The sequence below is a fragment of the Solanum tuberosum genome, unplaced genomic scaffold (assembly GCF_000226075.1).
Source record: "Solanum tuberosum cultivar DM 1-3 516 R44 unplaced genomic scaffold, SolTub_3.0 scf00573, whole genome shotgun sequence".
Classification (NCBI taxonomy): Eukaryota; Viridiplantae; Streptophyta; class Magnoliopsida; order Solanales; family Solanaceae; genus Solanum; species Solanum tuberosum.
In genome coordinates this window covers 52,476-67,529 of record NW_006239517.1, presented here as the reverse complement: position 1 = coordinate 67,529, position 15,054 = coordinate 52,476, and the positions used below count along the sequence as shown (strand labels likewise).

Below are 15,054 nucleotides of genomic sequence, written 5' to 3'. Positions count from 1 at the left end.
TATAAAATATCACAATTCTTAAAATAATATTTTTACTATCAACATTATACTACAATTAATTTATTATCATCTTCTTTTGTTTAGAGACTATGACCTATATCCTCCTCCGTGTTTTACTCGTTTTTAATAAATATATACACATTAGAATCATGCCAAAACTCCATAATTTATCATAAGTTAACTTTTGCTATATTAAAAAAAAAAAAAAAAAAACTAAACAGATTATGTGAAAGAGAATGAGTACAAAGTCAAAAATAAAAATAATAGATGGGCCAGGACACTATATATTTCTTTTAAAAAAAATTACTCAATCAATGAAGAATAAATGTATTTTTAAATAAATATTTCATTGTTTTGATTCATGAATCATTATATTTTTTCTCGTTGAAACTTTAAATTTTACTACTATTCTCTTCCTGTTATATTATTTGGTCTTTGTCAATCTGATACATTCCTTAAAAAAATTTAATAAGAGGTTTATTTTACTTAATTAATATTTTAATGATGCTTTAGAACTCTAAATTTAACTAGTACTACTTTATGTCGTTATTTAATAGAGTACTAAGGACAGTATATAAAAAAAGTCTCTTGATCAGTTGCCAAAATTAATGCACAAGAAAAATGAAACATCTATCTTTGGTGCGGGAGCAAGTAGTAAAATGAAATTGAGGGAGTATCTCTAATTTATTTTAAGAACTATATTCCCTCAAATATGAAGTAACAATAACAATTTAACATAAATTATAGGTAATTAAAAAGTAACATGGTAAATACTTGAGAAAATTTATGATTATTCACAAACAAAGGATCAAAAGTGCACATTACAAGTAATTGAAAACTAAAAGTACTTAGTCAGATAAAAAAAAATGCAATTAATCCTATAATTTATAATTAACTCAACACCAGAAAAAATAAAAATGAAAAAGCTTAGCAGTTCAGTTGGTTAACTACTGAACTTTCACCTATTTAGTAAGATTTTGTTTCCCCACCATATAATCATCTATCTCATTTCCCTTTCCCCTGTCCTTAATTTAAAATAAAAATAAACCGGATACACTATACCAAAAATGATGTTTAGTGGTAATTAATTAACGGTAATAACTTAATTTTCACTAAATATGTTTTTGTTAGTGGAAATTAGCACTCTTTGTGTATATTTCTAAGGCCTACAACGACATTGGATCCAATGACAATTAATTAATGCCGATAAAGACTTTAGCACTCTTTGTTAATGTGCAATTTATTATCGCTAAAAGTTGTTTTTGTTATAGAGATATAGTTTATTTTCATGTCTTTTCTTGATTTCCCTTTCTACAAACTTTATAACCTAATCTTTATTGCCTAAATTAGTGTGTAAAAATGAAAAGGGATCAAGTAACAGCAAACTAGATTGAGATTCTCATATGAAAAAAAGCAAAGGAAGGGTTCTTTTTTCAAAAAGCAAGACACTTCAATCTCATCCACTATCTTCCATATTGAATGAAAATTTGCCACATAGAAAGGCATCACTAGCTTTTCTCCCTTAATAACTCTATAAAGGAGATACCAAAGCTACCTCATCGGTAGGCGAACTCAGAATTTGAAGTCAAGGGCACATCACCAATGATTATTACATATTAGTTGAAAACCTTGTTGAATATGAAATCGTCTAACAAATATTTTATCTTTCGATGTGTAATTTTCTAAAGTGAATTTAGAGTTAATCAATCGAACTTCAATGCGAATATCAGACATCAAAGACGAAATATATATTAAAAAAAATTGTCCTCCTCTCTCAGCAATAACAACAACAACATATCTAGTGAAGTCTCACTAAGTGGGGTCTAGGGAGGGTAGAGTGTATGTAGACATTAGCGCTATATCGTAGAGGTAGATAGACTGTTTTTGAAAGACCCTTCGAGCAAATGCATCAAATCCAAGTAAAAGGAAGAGAAAATAATGAAGAAAACACAACAACTAATGAGAAAAGCATGTGTAAAGTCTACAAGAACAATAACCGCAACAAAATAGTATGATAATCGAAACACAATACACAACATATGACCAAAACTACAAGAGTACAACTAGTACTATAACAAACACTAATAAATCTAAGCCCTCGTAAGACAAGACAACACTTTATCCCTACTAACCTTCTATCCTAATAATACATGACTTTTACTCTTTCCTATTTATAATCATGTCCTTAGTAAATGAATGGGGTTGGTTCTAGTTTAATATCTTGAGCCAATTTTAATATATGATTCAAATTATACATATTAATATTGAAAAAGAAGTTATACTATCAAAATAATTTCAACTTTTTATAGGAATTATAGTACATTGCTTGCTTGCTCTATATTTTATGGTTATCATATAATATTTGCTACAAGCAATTGAAAGATAAGCTAACATAATATTTGATAAAATTTGACTTTATTTTTCATTGTAACTAGGCAATTTGTATTTGATTTCATTTATCTAACTTTTTTGCTTTTACTTAAAAAGAGAAAATAAAGTAAGAAAACGAAAAGCCAAAACTTCTAGCAGACAATGACATTTTTTTCTAATTTCTACTCGGTGTTCGGACCGAATCTGCATTGGAGTCCCGATTAAATTTAGATCGCGCACATGGACTCATTCAAATGTGGCGCTCCCAACAAGATTTTCTCCATACACAAGTTTTGAATTTGAAAGCCCGAAACTTTTGAATAAGGGTGAAACAATCTCATCACCGCACAATGACATTTTATAAATTAAAGGAAGATCTAACAAAAAGCAGAAATCATTTGATGAGCAACATAATCTTCTTTTGACCTTTTCTTTTTCTTTTTCTTTTTCTTCTTTTTTCCTATAATATTTTTTGCTAAAAGAAAAAAATAATTGTTGAGGGAAGGGAGGTGGCTTACTGTAATTGGTTGGAAGATTATGTGGACCCCATTAGCATAATCTATTTGTCGGCCTACCTAAATATATTTTGTTCTTCAAGTTTAAACGGTCAATAAGTTTTGGAACAATTATACAGATTTTTTCGAGATTTTATCGAGTGGTTCAATACGCGAGATGAGATAGATAAGAATAATTTATAAAAATTGTTATTTTATCTTTTATATGTGATAGTTATTTTCATTAATATAATATTGCAATGAAATAAAAAATAATTTTTGAAATTAATTAATATTCATAATCAACATTTTATTTTGAGATTATTATTTTTATCTCAACAATTAAATAATCCCTAAGCATTGAGCATAAATACTAGAGATTTTTACATTTTATTTCACTTGGTCGAAGCTTATAATAATCGAAATTAGTCCCTTTTTTTTTATCTTCTCCTATTTGGCTCAATTTAATTATAATTTAGTATATTTTTTGTAAATGTGTAATATTTTGTGTTAGATTGTATTTTTTTTTTTAATTCTAACCATACCAAATTAATTAATTAATTATAATTCTTTTTATCAGGTTAGCAAATACACGGATTAGTATATAAAAAAGATATTTTAAATTACAATTTCTGCTAAGTAATCTGATTATATAGATATTTTTATATTACCTTTGTATAAAAGTTAAATTCTTTTGGTAACGTGTGCTCTCCAGCTACACAAATATGCACTTCAATTTCCTTTGATATTGCCTTCTTAAGTGAATATTCGGACAAAATTAAAGAAAAATGACACTTCATCTTCAAAAAAAATAAATAGAGAAAAACAATATTCTAAATTCCTTTATTTCAGGTAAATGTAAAATAAATATGTCATTGATGATTTACCAATAAGAAACACGTGACATACATAATATATAACCCAAACCTAACATTTATTTCCTTGTAATATTATTTTATAACAAAGAAATAATTGAAAAATATCAAGGGTGTGGCTAATGATCAATGAAAGAATGATAATCATGAAATTTAATGTTTAATTTCAGTGAAGATAAAAATAATATTAGATAATAATATTGTTGGGAGTGAATATGAATTTTTTTGGAATTAATCAATGTGCGAAATAAAATAAATCACTAAAAATAATAGATATTTTTTTCTTGATGGGTTGTAATATATATCCTGTGGAATTATATAGCAAGAGATGCAAAAGAAAATAAATTTGTTAGCATCTAGCACTCTTCAATTCTAATTTATGTGACCATTTTTCTTTTTTAATCTGTCACTAAAAAAGAATGAATATCTTTTTATATTTCAAAGCAACTTAATTTTTTATCCTAAACGAGATATTTTTATCAACGCAATTATCTACAACCTTTTAAGATTATAATTTTGTATTTTTTTAACTTCGTATCCCATCAAAGTATATGCATCACACTAATTGAGACACAGAAACTCCTAAGCTTTATCTCGCTCTCTCTCACACACATATATGCAAAAAGCATAATACATAAATGTGTCTTTTAACTCAATTTTATTAGCTAATATTTGTGTCCTTCAACTTAATTAGTTGTTCAGAAGTAAACAGTTAAACTTGTGCACGTCCAAAGTTGAAGGATATATATATATATATCGATTTAAGATCAAGTTAAATGACATTTTTATATATTATGCTTTAAACAAAAGTGGAAAACTTGAAAGTGACATCCATTATAAATTTATAATATGGCAAATTTTAATACATCACACCTGGACTTCCAACATTTGAAAACTCTCTCTTTGTGGGTCTCTCCCTATATCATGTCTCTAACACACATTGCTTCTTCTCGTGCTTATTTTTTATCACTTTAAAGCTCTCATCTTCTCTTTTCTTCATTTGCATGTGATTTTATCTCTTTTCTCATCAACAAATTAAACCTTGAACAATTTGACAAATTTTTGAAGCTTTAAGAGTTTTAAAAATGTTGCCTCATGATCAAGAGAATAGTAGTAACATCCATGGTGGTTCGAGTAATGTTCTTGTACGTGCTCGAATTGATAGCATCTCACTTCAGATCGAACCAAATGGTCCAACGTGTAACGTTAGTCCTCGTGTGAACGATGATAGAGTCTCGGATCATCAACAATCACATCATGCTAAATTATCAATTCTTCGTGAATCTTTACACCCCGTTACTCTTAAGGTATACTTAACTTCTCTACACTGACAATTGTATACACTTGATGTATATTATTGTATATCATTGTATATTTTAGCGGTATATTGACCTAAGTTTTTTTTTTTTAATTTTTTTTTTTGTAGTTTGAAGATGTTTCATACACTATCAAATTGGAAAGCAACAAAAGGGGTTATTTTTCTTCACATCAACAAAAGCAAACTAGAATGATACTTCAAAATGTCATGGGAATAGTTAAGCCTGGTGAACTTTTGGCCATGTTAGGTCCATCAGGAAGTGGTAAAACAACTCTCCTAACATCGATAGCCGGTCGATTGCACGGTAAATTCTCCGGTACCATAACATACAACGATCAACAATTTTCGAGCTCAATGAAACGAAAAATTGGTTTCGTGACACAAGATGATGTGCTATATCCTCATTTAACCGTCCTCGAAACGTTGACATACGCTGCTTTGTTAAGATTACCTAGTAAATTAACAAATCAAGAGAAAATTGAGCAAGCAGAGTTAGTTATTATGGAATTAGGGTTAACAAGATGTAGAAATAGTATGATTGGTGGACAATTATTTAGGGGAATTTCAGGTGGAGAGAGAAAAAGAGTGAGTATTGGACAAGAAATGTTAGTGAATCCAAGTTTATTGTTACTTGATGAACCAACTTCAGGTCTTGATTCGACTACAGCTCAACGTATCATGTCAACGTTACGTTGGTTGGCTAGAGGAGGTCGGACCGTGGTCACAACGATACATCAACCTTCTAGTACGTTGTTTAGAATGTTCGATAAAATTATCGTCTTGACCGAAGGTTGTCCGATTTATTATGGGAAAAGTAGCCTTGTTATGGAATATTTTGCATCGATTGGTTACGCTCCTGGATTCAATTTCATGAACCCTGCTGATTTTCTACTTGATCTTGCTAATGGTATGATATATTTTCTCTCCGTAGACGTAGAGCGTAATTTTTTCACTCATATTTTTTTTTATTTAGAAATAATTTAAATTTCTTATTTATCCTTACGAGATAATTTTATGATTATACAAATGTGTAAGACCTGCTTAGACCTCACGATTAATAAATCATTGATCTTTTTAAATTTTAATGACCATGATCAAAATGATTTATAAATTAGGACAAAGAAAGTACGGCTTATCATGAAGGTCATAGAACTTCCTTCATATAATGTCTATATTAAACAAGATTGCTTATACTATCTATAAATGCTATTTATTTTATGTGAGAGTTTCATAATTGAGTGTAAATCAAGTTTCAAACTCAGAGATGTCTATATGTTACCATAAAAAATGGAAACCAAGCCAAAATGAGACAATTTAAATGAATATTTTTCTCCATATATTGGGTAATTGGTGTAAAAGTGGTTGAGATTTGACTTGATGGACCATATTATTCCCTATTTAATACATGTTTTGTTGGGTCGGTTTTATAATCTCTACAAATTTATTTTTACTTTTATAAAAAAAAGTCATTTTTTATGTATATTTAAGAGATCTGAAAATAAAAGACGACTACCATTTTCCAGAGGATTATCTTTCTTCCTATCCTTTATTTAATGAAAATCATGTTTTTTTGTAACAATAATTTAGCTAATCTACTTTCCAGTCACAAGTGAAACAATTAGTACTTAATCAATGATTGTTTTAGCTTATTAAACTTTAATTTGTCCCCTCCTTTAGCCCTTTAATTAATAAAGTTGTCGTATCATTTTCTTTTTTTACCTTTTCATTTGGTCCCATTGTCCTTTAAATATTATTAACTAAAACAAATATTCTACATAAAAATACAAAAATTAAAGATTCTCACACGACTTTATGTTGCCATGGTACAATAATTGTTTATCATATGTTACATAAATAAAAATCAATTAATTAATTATCCTTATATGAATTTGTCAAATAAAGTATTTAATTTATTTTGCAGGTATTACACATGATACAAGGCATGATGATCAACATGAACTTATTATGAAACAAGATCAATCTGAAAATCAAAATGCAACCAAACAGTCCTTAATTTCCTCTTATAGAAAAAATATTTATCCTTTATTGAAAGAGGAAATTAATCAAAGTTGCAATCGTCCGATTCGTTCATCATCAACAAGTACATGAAAATCTCTCATTTAACTTGTTATATATACAATGAAATTATATCTCTAGATTATCGTAAAAGATCTAAATATATATACCACTTTTATTTGTCAGGTCGCGACGATCAATGGACCACAAGTTGGTGGTTGCAATTTAAGGTTTTGCTTGGTAGAGGACTTAAAGAAAGAAAACATGAAGCCTACTCTGGTCTAAGGATTTTCCAAGTGATGTCTGTTTCATTTCTGTCTGGACTCCTATGGTGGCATTGTAAAACTAATCATATAATGGATCAGGTAATGTTCAAAATTTCTCATGTAGCCATTCTAAGGTTGTTTTATTACGTTATGAATTGTGTGATCGTCTCATCTGAAAGGTTAAACAGTTAGAAATAATATATTTTATTTACTTAATTATGTCTTCAACACGTCCAGCTCTGATCACATACAAACATGATGGGATTTTCTAGCATGGGCCACTCATTAACTAGTGACTGTGAGACTTTGAATTCCACCTCAAATGTCATGTTGAATTATGTCACCTAATTTTAAAACTTAAGTTGCATACTTTTATGCGTACTTAATTATGTCTTTAGCACGCCTCTCATATACATGTGTGGTTTCTCTATCATAGACCACTCATTAATGAGTAATTGTGAGACTTGAATTCCGTTTCAAATGTCATGTTGAATTATGTCAACTAATCTAAGAACTTAAGATACATAATTTTATTTTACTTAATTATGTCTTTAGCATGTCCCATCAAATGCAAAATATGATTTCGTATCATAGGCATTTCTTAATCAGTGACCGTGAGATTTGAATTCAGGACTTTTGCTTGTTCAAATGTCATGTTAAATTTATGTCACATAATATAAAAACTTAAACTACACAATTTTTGTTTACTTAATTATGTTTTCTACACTTGTTTATATAGATAATTTAAGTAAGTTTTTTCAATATACAAAAATTCCTAACAAGGTGATTGTATCCAACAGGTGGGATTGCTATTTTTCTTCTCAATATTCTGGGGATTTTTTCCTCTGTTCAGTGCCATATTTGCATTCCCACAAGAGCGTCCAATGCTCATAAGAGAGCGTTCGTCTGGCATGTATCGCCTTTCGTCTTACTACTTTGCACGAACCGTGGGTGATTTACCTATGGAACTTGTACTTCCAACAATCTTCGTAACAGTAACATACTGGATGGGTGGTCTAAAGCCAAAATTTGTCACATTTATACTGACCCTTTTGATCATACTTTTAAATGTGCTAGTGTCTCAAGGACTTGGCCTAGCACTTGGTGCAATACTAATGGATGTGAAACAAGCCACAACATTATCTTCAGTGTTGATGCTTGTGTTTTTGCTAGCAAGTGGATACTACATTCAACATATTCCTATTTTCATTAATTGGCTCAAGTACATCTCATTTAGCCACTATTGTTACAAACTTCTACTTGGAGTACAATATTCAAGAAATGAGGTTTATGAATGTGGGATTGGGAAATATTGTGAAGTATTGGAATTTCCACCTATTAAGTATCTTGGAATTGACAATTTGGTACTTGATGTGGTGGCATTGGTTGTTATGTTGGTGGTGTATAGGCTTTTGGCTTATGTTGCTTTGAGGTTGTGGCATCAATGACTAAAGTGAGTGTGTGTGTGTGAGAGAGAGACTTTTGAATTAGACAAGATTTGTATTAATTTCTTTAAGTTTATTAAATAAAATATTAAGAAGTATAATTATTAACCTTGACAAGAAAATTTGTTACAATGAAATGTGAATTGTACTATACAAACTATTATTGTCAAGAAATGTCTTGCTTTTTCTTTCATGTTTTTTACTCCTCCCTAGGAGCTTCGGTCCTTTTCTCTCTCGGAGATTCGAATCAACAGATTCAAGATTGAAAGTGAAAGGTGTTTACCATTCGATCCTATTCGATCTACTGGAGATTCGAACCAACAGATTTAAGATTGAAGGTGAAGGGTAGGGGTGTACATGACCGGGTTGGTTCGGGTTTTTCAAATATCAAACCAAATCATTTGTGTAAAAATATTTAATTTATAAACCAAACCAAACTAATAAAATTTGGATTTTTTGGGTTTTTCAACCTTGGGTTGGTTCGGGTTTTTCAAATACCAAACCAAACCATTGTGTCGAATTTTTATTAAATTTATAAATTAAACCAAACTAATAAACCTCGGATTTTTTCAGTTTTTTGGATTTTTTCGGTAAAGTTTGCATACAAACATATAATTAACTTGTGCTCCAAATATTTCTTTAGTCCAACCAAAATACAATTATCTAAGGTGTTTCTTAAGAAAATAACAAAAAATATGAGATGAGTATTGATGACACTAAAATATTCAATAAAAAATAATAATGAAATCATCATATAAAATAAATATTGCAAAGTCATAATGAAAATGATCATAATTTAAAAGTACTAAAATCATGCTAAAATAAGTTTAACAAGTATTAGTTACATTACTAAATATTTTAGGGGAAAATTAAAATTAGATTATGTATTTTATTTGTCTAAACCAATGTAAAACTAAAGAACAAATATTTAATATTGTTGTCAATCTTAGTGTTGAATTGATATTTTTTTCATTAGTATTAATTTGATTTTGATTTAAGTTTTATTATAATTATCAACATCTATTAACTATAATCTTTATTGGACCATTCCAAATTCTAAGTTTTAAACTTGAAATAATATATTAAAAGATAAAAACTATGAAATAGTATAAGAAATATTTTAAAATTAAATCAAAGTAAATATTTTTATGTATAAAATAAAATTTTAAAAATTACATATATAATGTCGGATTGATTTGGTCTCGGGTTGGTTTTTTTAGTTAAAACCAAACCAATCCAAATATAATCGGGTTTTTTTTCCAATACCAAACTAAACCATTAGTTGGGTTTTTTTTTATTTGACTGGATTTGCGATTTGGTTCGATTTTGTACCTCCACTTTGGAGGGTGCTTACCATCTGAATAATTCCGATCAGAAAGGTTGTTTTTTTTCTTATCTATTATGCTTAGTGAGTTAAGGAATGTCAATGGTGTTATTAATTATGCCCCCTAATTGATGTGATAGAAATTAGAAAAAGTGGCAAAGTATCTTATTCTTGAATGACATGAACAGAACCTAACTTTGATATCTTCATAGAAAATTGAAAAAAAGCAGAAATATATAATATCTAATTTCTTAATTATAGTGCATCCCTTTCACATCGATCAAGGATTGCCACAATTTTTTTATTTATTTTCCAGCATAGGCAAATTAGCTTTTTCATGGAACATTGTAGAGGTGTTTCCAACTATATAAGGTATGTTTGGTACGGCAGAAAATATTTTTTTATAAATGATTGGTCAAATATTTTGAAAAATAAATTTATCTAAGAAGGTAGTTCTTTAAAAATAAAGAAAATGATCGACTTTTCTAGTGAAAACTATACTAAAAAAGAGTTTCATAAATGATAGGAGTATTCTACATTAATTGTGTTTTTCCTCTCCAACACATCTCATTTTCCAATGCTTCTAGGATAATATTTTTTTAAGTACGTATCAAACACAAACAAATAAGTAAAACCTCACTTATTTTTGAACAATCACCCTTCCAAGTTAACTTTTTTAATCGGTTTATTTGAGTTCGCAAATAACGATAATTAGTGAGTTTCATTAATGGAAGAAAAACATTTAATTACATAGTTTATGTTGGTCCTTAATTTATGTTCTTCAAATGAGTTGATCCTTAAATTTTTTCTTAACAGTCAAATTAATTAATGTCTTGCAGCCAACATGTATAAGTTATTTAAAGGCGTGTGACAAACTTGTACGATATTTATGGCCCACAAAAAAGTTATTTACTTTAAAGAAATAAAATTTAAAAATCAACACAAAATAAACGTAAAAGTATGAATGACCCAAAGATAAGTGGAGATCCCAAAGACTCAAACATCGCTCTTTTTCACTTTATATGAATGGCACCCATTGCAACACTTGTAAATGAGATTTATAAATGAATGGGATTAGTATGAGTTTTAAATAATTACTCTCTCTGTTCCTAATTATTTATCCACTTTTAAATTAGCATACATATTAAGAAAGCAATAATTTACATAGTGAATTTACCATTTTACCCCTATTAATTATAGAGTTGATGAATTAAAAACTTAAGATTTTCAAGAAGTTCTACCTTTTTCAAAGTAATTAATTGAGGGTATAATAGGTAGAAATATTTTGTCCTTTCTTGATTTGTCAAAATAGACAAGTAATTAGGGACAACTAAAAAAAGAAAAGTGGACAAGTAATTAGGAACAGAGAGAGTAATATCTAATGTCTTAAAAGACGAACCATTGAATATTTAGAAATGAAATGAAACTAAATTAACGAGATGATATTGAAGATTCATATAGTCGATTTCAATTATCCTGTATCACATCCTCCAGTATTATTTAATGAGCATTTCAATAAACCCATTGCTTTGTGTTCTCCCCAAAATCCAAATATTGGGCCACTTCTTCATACCAAGCTAAGGCTTTTGACTCAAATAAGGCCCAAAAATTAGGAGGGGTCAAGTTTGTGGCCTTAGATGGATTGGTCTAGCTTAACAATTTTTTTGAATAATAGCCTTCACTTCAGAAAATTCTTACTTTTACCCATGAAGTAGACGTTCAGGACATTTTAAAATAAGGAATAATGTACTCGATCAATTAATCAGAAGTTTTTGACCTTATATGTAAAAATTAAAATTTACTTGTGTTACGATTGCCTATTAGGCATAAGTTCTAAGTTTTTTGAATAAGACAAACGTTTAATATATTTCGAAACAATGAATTATGTTCAACTGACCACAAACTTTTCCTTATAGGTAAATATTAGAACTTATGTCTGACGGGCAACATAAATTCTTCCCAACCAATTTTAAGAGATAGAAATTCAAGAGCGAACACTTCGAAATACACTAGAGGCAATATCCTCCAAGATGCTTTGCCAACTTGCATGGCACAGGTTTCATATTAGTAATATTATAATAGACATAATATATAAATATAGTAAAAAATGTGTCCTTTAATATGATTTTAGTTGGTATTTATGTCCTTCAGTTTAGGTGTGTACGAGTAAATATTTAAGCTAATTATATAAAGTTGAACAAGTAGACACATATGTCCTACGTGTATTATGTTACGTAGGACGCATGTGTATATTTGTTCAACTTTATACAAATTTAAGTGTATGTCTACTTATGCACATCTAAATTTGAAGAGCATAGATGTCAATTTCAACCAAATTAAATGACACATTTATATATATACGCCATTATAATATTTGCCAACTGATATATTAATATTCCAAATACCCCTACTACTTGGAACTGTACAAAGGAATTTACACAAGTCTATATTATACCAAGAATTTCGTATAATATACAAAAGAACAACATGAATCCTTTAGCATTTGTCCTTAAATAATGCAAAATAAAGAAAATTATATGCCTTTCAAATCTTTTTATTTTTCACTCAGTGATAGGTAAATATATTAGTTTCCGATTAAATTTAAATTCGTAACGGAAAGCTCAAGTGTTTCATAAAAATGATGAGAAATTGAACTGATCGATACATTGCTCCAATCAACGACGACGTTGTATTTATCTCTCTAGTGGGGAGCTGAAATTTTCATTAAGGGGTACAGTGATATGAATAAGTAAATACACAAAGAAATCAAGGAAATTCAACATCTACTATATACATAATAGATATAAAATAAATATATATATATATATATATATATATATATACAATGTAATTATATTTTCTGTTATAGAAGATTCAGATGAACCCCTTACCCTTATCTAAGTACTCCGAACGTGTAATTCTCCACCACAATCCTTATTGGTGAAAATTATATGCCTTGTATATATCTAAGCATCTGATGCTGAAATTCTCAAATTGGGCTTGACATGATATTCATGTTATTATTAATATTCCCACTTATGTGAAACAAGACTATAAATATTAGAGTTCATTAAGGCAACTAGAAACTCAGAGCCAAATTAAAATATTTCTTGTTCTTCACAATTAAAATGGCATCAATAAAAGTTGAGAAACCAGTTGGTACTCAACCATCTGCCTCTACAATCAAGAAAACATCAACTAAGGCTCCTACTGCTTCCAAATCCGCCCCGAAAAAGACTCGCGAGCCTAAGAAAAAGGTCAATCAACATTTCTAATTTTAAGTTTTTTTATACATACGTTGATTGTGTAAATAATATTTAGACAATTGGTATATTTTAACGTGTTGTACGTAACAGGTAACCTGTCTTATTTGACCCGTGTTACTAGCTCCTTTTGTCTAAAGCCTATCAAAAAAGAATATTGTCACATTTCTATGTTTTTTTAAATGATTTAAATTTTACCATTTTAACCTTAGTGATAATATGACTCATAAGCTATATAAATGTTAAGTCTTGTTTTGAACTACAAATCTTGAAAGTCTTCCTTTCTTTCTTCAATTCTGCGTTTAATTTACCTATATTGGGATGGACAAAGTACTCCTTGCGTTCATTTTTACTTGTCCACTATTTCAAAAATAAATTTTCTCTTTTACTTGTCATTTTAACATATCAAGAAAAGATAATTATTTTTTTCGTTTACCCTCAATATTAATTATTTATTCACAAATTATTTCTCAAAATAAGACTATACTTCAATTAATATGAATATTATAGTAAGATACTCATATTATTATATCTTAAAAGACGTGCAAAATTGAAATGAACAGAGGGAGTATAATCTTACTTTTTATGAAAAATACCGGGCCGGGCTAGAAGTTTTCCAAATAATAATATTTTCTTAAAAGAAAATCAACGTATATATTTTTGGTTATTAATATTATTTCGTGTAAATAATATAGTTTAATTCTTTTTTGTTTAGGCATCAGGTAGCAAGGCAGGTGGAAAGAATAATAACTAAGAAGAAGTTGGAGTAATTAATTAGAGTATGATGAAGAATATAATTGTCGTTGTTTAAAATTATGAGTGATGTACTTTTCTTCTCTTAATGAAATAATATCATACTCTTATCTGTAAAATTGTTTCTTTAATTAGATAAATGTAAAAATAATTTTAAAAAATATCGTTCTAATGATAATAAAGTAAATTAATATCAAATTAGAAGCTATTCTGCTCATATATCCTTCAAAAATATGATCGCATTCATAATAGATCCTTCTGAAAGTTGTCAATGAGGTTGAATATTAATAGTAAACCACAAGTATTTAATTTATTTAAAATTTTAAAATCAAATCACATATGTATATGTATGTAGGTATGTATAAACCATTTATATCTTTCATGTATATACATGTATATCCTTGTATATCAGTGTATATCCTTGTATATCAGTGTATACTTGCGCGTGATATCAATATACATGAATATGCAGTAACATATAGGCGATACATATGTCTAGGGATGTACAAGTCAAACCGTAAAGTCAAACCGAACCGACGAACCAAATCAAAACCGGAAAAAAAAACCGACTTGTGGGTTTGGTTTGGTTGGTTTGGCGGTTAGAAAAAAAAACCAACCACTCTTGGTTTGGTTTGGTATTAAATGAAAAAAAAGTCAAACCGAACCCAAACCAAATCGACATAATATATATAATTTTATTTTATTTATAGATAAAAAAATATTATTTATAATCTACTTTGTTAATATAGTTTTCAGTGTTTATATATTTTATTTCAAATTTGGGCTTGTAAAATTTTGTAAATATTATATATATAATTTTATTTTATGTATAGGCCATCATCAAGGTTTGTCACCCGATGTCAGGGGTCTGGCTAGACCCACGTCTTTCCCATTCATTCAATATAATTTTATTTTATTTATAGATTAAAA

The 15,054-nt window shown here is 28.7% G+C and overlaps 1 protein-coding gene and 1 long non-coding RNA gene across 2 annotated transcripts; both read left to right on the top strand.

Annotated features, from left to right (window-relative positions):
* The first annotated feature begins 4,626 nt into the window (after positions 1 to 4,626).
* On the top strand, positions 4,627 to 8,890 carry LOC102586259 (ABC transporter G family member 21). Its single transcript, XM_006365999.2, has 5 exons — positions 4,627 to 5,046; positions 5,166 to 5,964; positions 6,979 to 7,158; positions 7,260 to 7,438; positions 8,140 to 8,890. Exons 1-5 carry the CDS (start codon positions 4,825 to 4,827, stop codon positions 8,785 to 8,787), a joined length of 2,028 nt encoding a protein of 675 aa, XP_006366061.1. The 5' UTR covers positions 4,627 to 4,824; the 3' UTR covers positions 8,788 to 8,890.
* A 4,286-nt stretch (positions 8,891 to 13,176) lies between these two features.
* LOC107058688 (uncharacterized) lies at positions 13,177 to 14,243 on the top strand. Its single transcript, XR_001472228.1, has 2 exons — positions 13,177 to 13,365; positions 14,087 to 14,243. It is a non-coding gene; the product is annotated as an uncharacterized lncRNA (long non-coding RNA).
* Positions 14,244 to 15,054: the final 811 nt, after the last annotated feature.

Excerpts from the sequence above, each read along its gene's own strand:
- LOC102586259 (XM_006365999.2), top strand. The coding sequence starts at position 4,825 with ATGTTGCCTCATGATCAAGAGAATAGTAGTAACATCCATGGTGGTTCG. Across the intron at positions 5,047-5,165 it reads TACACCCCGTTACTCTTAAG|TTTGAAGATGTTTCATACAC; the intron begins GTATACTTAACT and ends TTTTTTTTGTAG. Across the intron at positions 5,965-6,978 it reads TCTACTTGATCTTGCTAATG|GTATTACACATGATACAAGG; the intron begins GTATGATATATT and ends TTTATTTTGCAG.